General features: G+C 37.1%; 1 protein-coding gene across 2 annotated transcripts in view; it reads right to left on the bottom strand.

Moving 5' to 3' along the window:
* Positions 1 to 1,384: 1,384 nt before the first annotated feature.
* The window catches only part of LOC128640104 (calcium homeostasis modulator protein 2-like), a 90,711-nt gene continuing 80,361 nt past the window's right edge, over positions 1,385 to 11,734 (bottom strand). For both annotated transcript variants that reach the window (XM_053692447.1, XM_053692446.1), the window contains exon 4: positions 1,385 to 3,285. In XM_053692447.1, coding sequence (XP_053548422.1) covers positions 2,851 to 3,285 — 435 coding nt within the window. In that variant the 3' untranslated portion in view covers positions 1,385 to 2,850. The remainder of the gene's footprint in view (positions 3,286 to 11,734) is intronic.

The raw sequence follows: 11,734 nt of genomic DNA, 5'->3' as shown, positions 1-11,734 counted from the left end.
TTCTTTGTTTTAAAGATCTAAGTAAGTTTTCAGCTGTGACCTGTTTGAAAGGGTCATCATATAATGCTGACATTTGATCAAAGAATTCATCTAGAGATCCCAGTATTGCATCATCATTTTCAAAAAAAGAGTCAGCCCAAGCCCTAGGTTCCCCCCTCAAATATGATATCACAGTGAGCACTCTTGATCTTTCTGTGGGATAAGTACGTGGCTTTAATTGAAAAAGCAACAAACAGGAGTTTTTAAACTCTCTGAATCTTGAACGGTCACCAGAGAATTTTTCTGGGGGGGAGACCAAAGGTTCAGGGATAGAATCTGCACTTGCAGGTTTAGGTGCCAGAGTCTCTCTTAAGCAGGCCTTCAAAGCCTGATTTTCCACTTGTAATTCATGGAAAGAACCTGATAAAGCTTCTAATCTGTCTGACAAGACTTGAACTTTATCACTTAAAAGATCTTGTTCCATAATTGCTGTTGAAAGTATATGTTTAGTATAGGATAATTCTGTGTACACAAACACTAAATCCTTTCTTCCTTATGGCTGGTTAATTCTGTAATAGTCTGTATTTGTAGCAATTTGAACAAGCATTTAATTTTGTTTTATAAATAAGAACCAACAATTTCCTCAAAAGTAGGTTTGTAACATAAAAGAAGCTTGATGAATTCGTTGTCAGTGCTTCATATAATGTATTACTATTTGCCCAATAAGTGACAGTTTATTAACTTCATAAACTGTATTACTTTCAGGGCATTTGATAATGCAAACAGTTCAAATTAAGCAGTAACGTAAAATATAGTATTCCTTAATTAGGCAGGTAAAGTTCATCAAAATAAGTAAGGATAACGATTAATAATAAAATAATTAGGTCTGACCTGAGAACACAGGAATTGTTACTTGTCCGTTTGTTATGAACAGCAGCGTGGTACTCAGAGGGAGAGCGGTTGCGGCTGCAGCTGATGACGTCACCGCTACTTGCTGTGCTGTGTATGAAGCTGCTTGAATCCTGTTACCTTGTAAATGCTTCAGGGTTTGATGTCGAGTTAGTTTGATTTCCTTATAGTATGAAATATCTTCCAGTGTTGAATTGAGTAGAAGAGCTGCTAGATGTAGGAATGAAAAATAAGAGATGTTATCAGTAACTCTTCAAATAAGAATTTATGAGGCTGTTGGAGAGTGAGGAAAACTCTCAGTGTAACGCTTGTGCTGTGAATCCTTTCTCAATTAACCAGCAATGAATGCTGGGGGGAAGTGCTTGATATAGGAGGCTCTTAAAGGGACAGATCATTAGCAAGCAGTAACCCTGACACTTGTTGTCTGCTGACTCAAATGTATTTGGCTCCTTCAAATAAGGCGAGTGTTGGGTGCAGTTTTTCTATTGAAAACCAATTGCAGTAAACAGGATTTTATTTTGTTAAACAAATGTTTACACTTGGCTAATATGTTATTCTGTAGGACGGTAACAGAAATATCTTTGCAAGGTGTTTACTGTCCCTTTAGGTTCTAACAAAACTCTCATTATAAATCCTGAGTATCCAGTGCTTATATGTTGGGGATAGATTATTAAAATGACATGAACAGCATTGGTCTGGTAATATCTACAGAGCTATGGCTGAGCCTCAGGATCATGTCATGTGATTACCTCTGAGGTTACCAGCCATACTAATTAGCATATGTAATTGTGCAGTATAGCTAGGAAACTGCAGGTGCTAGGTCTGTCATTATTTAATAGTAGAGTCCCCACATTTATAGCCTTTATGTCTGTATCAATTTTATATTAATTATAGTTGATCTGAACCATACAAATAGGGTGTCCAGTATTTCAGCAGGCTGTCCAATACAATCTGTACTAAAATAGTGGACATTTTAAGACCCCTGTCAGCTAAATGTAAAGGGCCTTCTAGGCCTTTATGCATTAGAAATATGGCTCAAAAACAGTTACTATTATATGTGTTACAGACAACCATGGGCGTGTTCAATCAGTGCTGGGTGTATACTTTCAGCCAAAGCGGTCACATCACTACTACGTACATGTGCTACTGGCAACCAAGGGGTGAAAAATATATGTGTTGGGATCAAGGGTGGGGCCTAAGGTTGAGCTTTTGTGGGGACATTGTGTGAACCCAGCTAGGTTCCGTGTCCAGTCCCCCTTAGGTCTTCCGGTATTTTTATGGAGCACAGCTGGCAACCCTACTGTCTGTCTGTCTGACTTTCAGTCTGTCAGATATCCCTTTAAGATTATTTGGGTAAATGCTATTTTAAAATTTAATAAAAAATGTCAACAGCCATAAGGTTTTTTTGGTTTCTGTTCTGTATTTTGTTGCAATGCACATGGTTCCTGTTGCAGATAACAAAGAATACACAAATAATAAAACAAGATGTTAGCAAGGCACAAAGGTGTATGTTTGGCTTGTGAACAAAGATGCATTAGGATGGTACTTTAGCATTATTCTGTAATCATTAGTGCTTGGCGATTGCTGTTGCAAATTGAAAAAATTCCAGTAAATGGGAGTAATTGCATCTTGTCTATCTCAGTTGTGCAGAATTAGGTTAACAGTCAATATAATTCCATTAAAGCATTTTCTCCTTCCAAACACTGTTACTATAAATAAATGTATCCATAGTTTTTATATTTTGTACCCTGCTGTTCAAAATATTCCATATACTCTAGGTCAGACATCCTCAAACTTGGCCCTCCAGAGGTTTCGGAACTACATTTCCCATGAAGCTCAGCCAGCTGATATGCTGACTGAGCATCATGGGAAATGTAGTTCCAAAACCTCAAGAGGGACAAATTTGAGGATGTCTGCTCTAGGTGTTCGCTAGCGTGAAACACAATACCCGTCTGGTACATTTTAAACTGTAAGAAGTGAGGTTTCTTTTATTGGATAATCTTTATTTTTATCTTCATCTTTATCTATACCAATAATTTTTTTAGCCCATTTATGAAGGCGGCTATACAATGGGTATCCTTTATTTTCCCGGTATAAATAAACTCCTGTTATCTCGTTCCACAATGGACTTGGTTGCACTTCATCTACTTTGAACTCAGTCACCATTTCCTTATCTTCTTTATCCAATGAGACAAAACCAAAAAACTGTTTCACATTATTGGCAGCGAGAATCTTTGCATGGACTTCAGCTGTGCGATTGAACAGATCTTTTTCGCAAGAGCGATACTGATTCCAATATGCGTCCTGCTGATAGCTTAAAGGTGAACAGCAATGATGGATGCATTTCAGTAAGAAAATTGATGAAGCAACTACACCAATAAGCAGCCAACCAAGGAACTAGAATAAAAAAATAAAATAATCAGCGAACAAAGTACAATATATCTTATAATACACAGAGGGCTAGATTGTAAGTGGTGCGCTATTGTTAGCGCAGATCTCGATAAGCAATATTGCGTCCTTGCTAATTTGCGCGCAAATTACAAGTTGAGAATAAATGCGTTTGCTGGAGCACAAACAAATTTAGCGCATGTCGGGGTTTGCAAGTGAAGACTTAGGGGCAGAATTATCAAGCTCCGAATGGAGCTTAATGCCCCTGTTTCTGAGTCATATATATGTCTAAATATGTGTATGTGTGTATATATATATATATATATATATATATATACACACACACATATATACATATACACACACACACACACACACACACATGTGTACATGTATTTATAAATATATAAACACATATATACACATAAATATCAACATATACATATATATATATATACATATATATATATATATATATATATATATATATACACACACATACATACATACATACATACATACAGGTGAAACCTGAAAAATTAGAATATCGTGCAAAAGTTCATTTATTTCACTAATGCAACTTAAAAGGTGAAACTAATATATGAGATAGACTCATTACATGCAAAGCAAGATAGTTCAAGCCGTGATTTGTCATAATTGTGATGATTATGGCTTACAGCTCATGAAAACCCCAAATCCACAATCTCAGAAAATTAGAATATTGTGAAAAGGTGCAATATTCTAGGCTCAAAGTGTCCCACTCTAATCAGCTAATTAAGCCATAACACCTGCAAAGGATTCCTGAGCCTTTAAATGGTCTCTCAGTCTGGTTCAGTAGGAATCACAATCATGGGAAAGACTGCTGACCTGACAGTTGTGCAGAAAACCATCATTGACACCCTCCATAAGGAGGGAAAGCCTCAAAAGGTAATTGCAAAAGAAGTTGGATGTTCCCAAAGAGCTGTATCAAAGCACATTAATAGAAAGTTATGTGGAAGGGAAAAGTGTGGAAGAAAAAGGTGCACAAGCAGCAGGGATGACTGCAGCCTGGAGAGGATTGTCAGGAAAAGTCCATTCAAAAGTGTTGGGGACTTTCACAAGGAGTGGACTGAGGGTGGAGTCAGTGCATCAAGAGCCACCACACACAGACGGATCCTGGACATGGGCTTCAAATGTCTTATTTCTCTTGTCAAGCCACTCCTGAACAACAAACAACGTCAGAAGCGTCTTACCTGGGCTAAAGAAAAACAGACCTGGTCTGTTGCTCAGTGGTCCAAAGTCCTCTTTTCTGATGAGAGCAAATTTTGCATCTCATTTGGAAACCAAGGACCCAGAGTATGGAGAAAGAATGGAGAGGCACACACTGCAAGATGCTTGAAGTCCAGTGTGAAGTTTCCAAGATGCATCTGACGTTGTTTGTTGTTCAGGAGTGGCTTGACAAGAGGAATACTACATTTGTAGCCCATGTCCAGGATCCGACTGTGTGTGGTGGCTCTTGATGCACTGACTCCAGCCTCAGTACACTCCTTGTGAAAGTCCCCAATCCTTTTGAATGGCCTTTTCCTGATAATCCTCTCCAGGCTGCGATCATCCCTGCTGCTTGTGCCCCTTTTTCTTCCACACTTTTCCCTTCCACATAACTTTCTATTAATGTGCTTTGATACAGCACTTTGGAAACATCCAACTTCTTTTGCAATTACCTTTTGAGGCTTTCCCTCCTTATGGAGGGTGTCAATGATGGTTTTCTGCACAATTGTCAGGTCAGCAGTCTTTCTCATGATTGTGATTCCTACTGAACCAGACTGAGAGACCATTTAAAGGCTCAGGGACCCTTTGCAGGTGTTATGGCTTAATTAGCTGATTAGAGTGGGACACTTTGAGCCTAAAATATTGCACCTTTTCACAATATTTAAATTTTCTGAGATTGTGGATTTGGGGTTTTCATGAGCTGTAAGCCATAATCAAAACAATTATGACAAATCACAGCTTGAACTATCTTGCTTTGCATGTAATGAGTCTATCTCATATATTAGTTTCACCTTTTAAGTTGCATTAGTGAAATAAATGAACTTTTGCACGATATTCTAATTTTTCAAGTTTGTACACCTGTACATACACACACGTGTACCTATATTTATAAATGTATAAACACATATATACACATAAATATCAACATATACATACATATATATATATATATATATATATATATATATACACATATACATACACATACATACATACACACAAAAACTTTTGTGCCCTTTCCACTCAATTACCTTAAAACATTAATAATAATTTTTATTACATTTTAATGTTTTGTTTTTTTTACTGTGTATTTACTGTAAATATTTTACATTGCAATGTTGTTCACAAAGTAGAAAATGTTCTTAGTATTTTAAATATATATTCATATATATATATATATATATATATATATATTCATATAGATATATAGGTATAGATATATATTTAAAAAAAATCATATATATATATATAAATAAATAGAACAATTTCTTCTATGTGAAGAACATTGGAATGTAAAATATTCATAACTACCTTTGGGTTTAATGCTGTAGGTCTAACACATTATTAGGTTAGCAAGTGATAAGTGGTATCTTTTGTTTTAACAGCAAGCTCCATTAAAGTCTATGGGAAGAAGAATTTAGAGTGGTTGCAATATCCGAAGTCCTGAAGTTAGCGCATATCAGGTTTTGCTAGTATGCAAAGATTTTACTTTCAACTTGTAATAGGCCTGCTAACCCACCCGTGTTTAAAGTTTACTTTCCAGCAGTGTTTGCTCATGAGTGAAAGCGCTAATTAGCGCGACACTTTTTGTCACCTTAAATATTGTTAATAGGTATACTCCATATAAGGAAGATCTGTCCTTTTGAAGTCACATAATGGGTTAACCCCTTAACGTCAGCTGATGTACCCTGGGCATTGACTAAGGGGTTAAGGCATGAGTGAGGCAAGTAGTAATAGTGTGGTCTTGGCGATGTTGGCGAGATGCACACTATTACAGGACTCCAAAACCCTTAGGATACTCGACATACAGGATTCATCTGTATCAATGAGTTAAAGGAACAGTCTAGTCAAAATTAAACTTTCATAATTCCGATAGGGCCTGCAATTATAAACAACTTTCCAATTTACTTTTATCATCAAATTTGCTTTGTTCTCTTACGGCTAGATTTAGAGTTGGGCGGTAGCCGTGAAAACCAGCGTTAGAGGCTCCTAACGCTGGTTTTTACCGCCATGTTTAGGGAGAAATTTTGAACTCATTGTAATAGTTCTCAGTAATAGGTTCTTTAGAAAACCTAGTATTCACACTAGGTGACAGGTACAATTATGTTTAGGGAGAAATTTTGATATAGGGGTCCTCGCTATTTTTAACTGCCTCTCTTGTTGTAAAAATTAATAGGAATACTTTAGCTTAAAAAACTAACTTTAGTTAATTCGTACTTAGTAACCTGTGGCTTTTCACAGGCTTAAGCAGCAGTAACGATTATTTATCCTAGCGTATAAATAGTTAACCGGTGCACCTGCATAGCATAATTTTGAAACGCTGTGTTAACTCATACTAGGGGATAAAGATTAGAGACAATATTGTCACAGCAATCCGGATACTATCATAGAGTGGTATAGAACAAAAACGTACTACTAACCTTACATGCTGTATCATCAATATAATTAAATACTAGATACATTGTGTCAATTATCACAAGCTGTAATTTAGTAACGCTGTAGCACTACTTAAGCATAAACAGTGTAACAGAACATATAAGTTCACATTGGACTAAAGCGCAATAAACAAGATTTAATTTAAGTATATACTTGAAATACAGCTCTAGACTGGCTGGGAAATCACAAAACCTATTATGATGCTATAACTATAATTATTCTGACACCACTTGGTGTAGCACTTCTGAGTGCAGACTATCTTAAATTTGCACCATCACAAGACTGTGATTACTCCTCTATGTAGCTGTATATGCACAACCACACAGAATCTAATTAATATCTGTCAGAGTTGAAAAAATTATCACAATAATTAAGCATAAGCCTTGCATTGAAGCAACTGACATAAAGGCAATCTTCAAAACCTAGAGTAATCAACATATATTTAATTGCAAGTGTACACATTAGTATTCGCTTACTGTGTATTGGTGACATAGTTGTATACTGCTGTTCAAAATGCCCTAAATGAACACTTATCTATAAAGACCACAGAGTTTAAGTATAACAGGTATACCATATATTAATATCCCCTAGGGATAATCTGAAGGATTGGCCACCTACAAGGCCATACAGCCCTTTGTTAGGTCAACATACAAATATACCTAGAATATAATCTTGGTCTTATAACAGGATTACTAAGTACTTCACATATTTTGTATTGTATAAGATAAGCATCGTACAATCAACAGAGAGTGTGTTTTTAACTCTTTTAAGGGTAGCATACGCACATATTTGATGCTGTCTTTTTTAAAACTAAATAAATAAAGGTTATATTTTAAGTCTTGTCTCATACTTTCTTTAACTGCAAGTTCCAGTAATCAACCGAACTAATTTCCATAATCTATTTACAGTGCAAAAAAAGCATTTCTTTAGGACCAACTGGCTTATTCAGCTGGTATAGTCCATTTTTTGTATATCTGGTTTTTACCGCCGTCTGGTATTTGGAGTCAGTCAGGAAAGGGTCTAACGCTCACTTTGCAGCCGCGACTTTTCCATACCACAGATCCCCCTACGCCATTTGCGTATCCTATCTTTTCAATGGGATCTTTCTAACGCCGGTATTTAGAGTCTTGGCTGAAGTGAGCATTAGAAATCTAACGACAAAACTCCAGCCGCAGAAAAAAGTCAGTAGTTAAGAGCTTTCTGGGCTAACGCCGGTTTATAAAGCTCTTAACTACTGTGTTCTAATGTACACTAACACCCATAAACTACCTATGTACCCCTAAACCGAGGTCCCCCCACATCGCCGCCACTCTATTAAATTTTTTTAACCCCTAATCTGCCGACCGCACGCCGCTGCCACCTACGTTATCCCTATGAACCCCTAATCTGCTGCCCCTAACACCGCCGACCCCTATATTATATTTATTAACCCCTAATCTGCCCCCCTCAACGTCGCCTCCACCTGCCTACACTTATTAACCCCTAATCTGCCGACCGCACGCCGCTGCCACCTACGTTATCCCTATGAACCCCTAATCTGCTGCCCCTAACACCGCCGACCCCTATATTATATTTATTAACCCCTAATCTGCCCCCTCAACGTCGCCTCCACCTGCCTACACTTATTAACCCCTAATCTGCCGACCGGACCGCGCCGCTATTATAATAAAGTTATTAACCCCTAATCCGCCTCACTCCCGCCTCAATAACCCTATAATAAATAGTATTAACCCCTAATCTGCCCTCCCTAACATCGCCGACACCTAACTTCAAGCATTAACCCCTAATCTGCCGACTGGAGCTCACCGCTACTATAATAAATGTATTAACCCCTAAATCTAAGTCTAACCCTAACCCTAACACCCCCCTAACTTAAATATAATTTAAATCTAACGAAATAAATTAACTATTATTAAATAAATTATTACTATTTAAAGCTAAATACTTACCTGTAAAATAAACCCTAATATAGCTACAATATAAATTATAATTATATTGTAGCTATTTTAGGATTTATATTTATTTTACAGGTAACTTTGTAATTATTTTAACCAGGTACAATAGCTATTAAATAGTTAATAACTATTTAATAGTTACCTAGTTAAAATAATTACAAAATTACCTGTAAAATAAATCCTAACCTAAGTTACAATTAAACCTAACACTACACTATCAATAAATAAATTAAATTAAATACCTACAATTATCTACAATTAAACCTAACACTACACTATCAAAAAATTAATTAAATACAATACCTACAAATAAATACATTTAAATAAACTAACTAAAGTACAAAAAATAAAAAAGAACTAAGTTACAAAAAATAAAAAAATATTTACAAACATTAGAAAAATATTACAACAATTTTAAACTAATTACACCTACTCTAAGCCCCCTAATAAAATAAAAAAGCCCCCCAAAATAAAAAAATGCCCTACCCTATTCTAAATTAAAAAAGTTCAAAGCTCTTTTACCTTACAAGCCCTTAAAAGGGCCCTTTGTGGGGAATGCCCCAAAGAATTCAGCTCTTTTGCCTGTAAAAGAAAAATACAACCCCCCCAACATTAAAACCCACCACCCACATACCCCTAATCTAACCCAAACCCCCCTTAAATAAACCTAACACTACCCCCCTGAAGATCATCCTACCTTGTCTTCACCACACCGGGTATCACACCGATCCGTCCTGGCTCCGAAGTCTTCATCCAAGCCCAAGCAGGGGCTGGCGATCCATAATCCGGCTGAAGTCTTCTATCAAGCGTCGGCTGAAGAGGTCCAGAAGAGGCTCCAAAGTCTTCATCCTATCCGGGAAGAAGAGGAGATCCGGACCGGCAACCATCTTGATCCAAGCGGCATCTTCTATCTTCATCCGATGAACGGCTCCATCCTGAAGACCTCCAGTGCGGATCTATCCTCTTCTTCCGACGCCCAACTGAAGAATGAAGGTTCCTTTAAGGGACGTCATCCAAGATGGCGTCCCTCGAATTCCGATTGGCTGATAGGATTCTATCAGCCAATCGGAATTAAGGTAGGAAAATTCTGATTGGCTGATGGAATCAGCCAATCAGATTCAAGTTCAATCCGATTGACTGATTGGATCAGCCAATCAGATTGAGCTCGCATTCTATTGGCTGTTCCGATCAGCCAATAGAATGCGAGCTCAATCTGATTGGCTGATTGGATCAGCCAATCGGATTGAACTTGAATCTGATTGGCTGATTCCATCAGCCAATCAGAATATTCCTACCTTAATTCCGATTGGCTGATAGAATCATATCAGCCAATCGGAATTCGAGGGACGCCATCTTGGATGACGTCATTTAAAGGAACCGTCGGCTGGGAAGAAGATGGCTCCGCTCCGCTCCGGAAGAAAGAAGATTGAAGATGCGGCTTGATAGAAGACTTCATCCCGATGATGGACTTCCGACTTCAGCCCGATGATGGAGTTCTTCAGCCGCCGCTTGGATCAAGACTTCGGACCCTCTTCTGGACCGATCGCTGAACCCGGTGAGGTGAAGACAAGGTAGGAAGATCTTCAGGGGCTTAGTGTTAGGTTTATTTAAGGGGGGTTTGGGTTAGATTAGGGGTATGTGGGTGCTGGGTTGTAATGTTGGGGGGGTATTGTATGTTTTTTTTTACAGGCAAAAGAGCTGAATTCTTTGGGGCATGCCCCGCAAAGGGCCCTTTTCAGGGCTGGTAAGGTAAAAGAGCTTTTCTATTTTAATTTTAGAATAGGGTAGGGCATTTTTTTTATTTTGGGGGGGCTTTGTTATTTTATTAGGGGGCTTAGAGTAGGTGTCATTAGTTTAAAATTGTTGTAATATTTTTCTAATGTTTGTAAATATTTTTTTATTTTTTGTAACTTAGTTCTTTTTTATTTTTTGTACTTTAGTTAGTTTATTTCATTGCAGCTATTTGTAGGTATTTTATTTAATTAATTTATTGATAGTTTAGTGTTAGGTTTAATTGTAGGTAATTGTAGGTAGTTTATTTAATTAATTTATTGATAGTGTAGTGTTAGGTTTAATTGTAACTTAGGTTAGGATTTATTTTACAGGTAATTTTGTAATTATGTTAACTATTTTAGCTATTAAATAGTTATTAACTATTTAATAGCTATTGTACCTGTTTAAAATAAATACAAAGTTGCCTGTAAAATAAATATAAATCCTAAAATAGCTACAATATAATTATAATTTATATTGTAGCTATATTAGGGTTTATTTTACAGGTAAGTATTTAGCTTTAAATAGGAATAATTTATTTAATAAGAGTTAATTTATTTAGTTAGATTTAAATTATATTTAATTTAGGGGGGTGTTAGTGTTAGGGTTAGACTTAGCTTTAGGGGTTAATACATTTATTAGACTAGCGGCGAGATCTGATCGGCAGATTAGGGGTTAATTATTGTAGGTAGCTGGCGGCGACGTTGTGGGGGGCAGATTAGGGGTTAATAAATATAATATAGGGGTCGGCGGTGTTAGGGGCAGCAGATTAGGGGTACATAACTATAATGTATGTTGCGGCGGTATACGGAGCGGCAGATTAGGGGTTAAAAATAATATGCAGGGGTCAGCGATAGCGGGGGCGGCATATTAGGGGTTAATAAGTGTAAGGTTAGGGGTGTTTAGACTCGGGGTACATGTTAGAATGTTAGGTGCAGACGTAGGAAGTGTTTCCCCATAGAAAACAATGTAGCTGCGTTAGGAGCTGAACGCTGCTTTTTTGCAGGTGTTAGGTTTTTTTTCAGCTCAAACTGCCCCATTGTTTT

The sequence above is a fragment of the Bombina bombina genome, chromosome 9 (assembly GCF_027579735.1).
Source record: "Bombina bombina isolate aBomBom1 chromosome 9, aBomBom1.pri, whole genome shotgun sequence".
In the NCBI taxonomy this organism is placed as follows: Eukaryota; Metazoa; Chordata; class Amphibia; order Anura; family Bombinatoridae; genus Bombina; species Bombina bombina.
The sequence above is the reverse complement of the archived record's forward strand: the minus strand, read 5'-3'. Positions and strand labels throughout refer to the sequence as shown.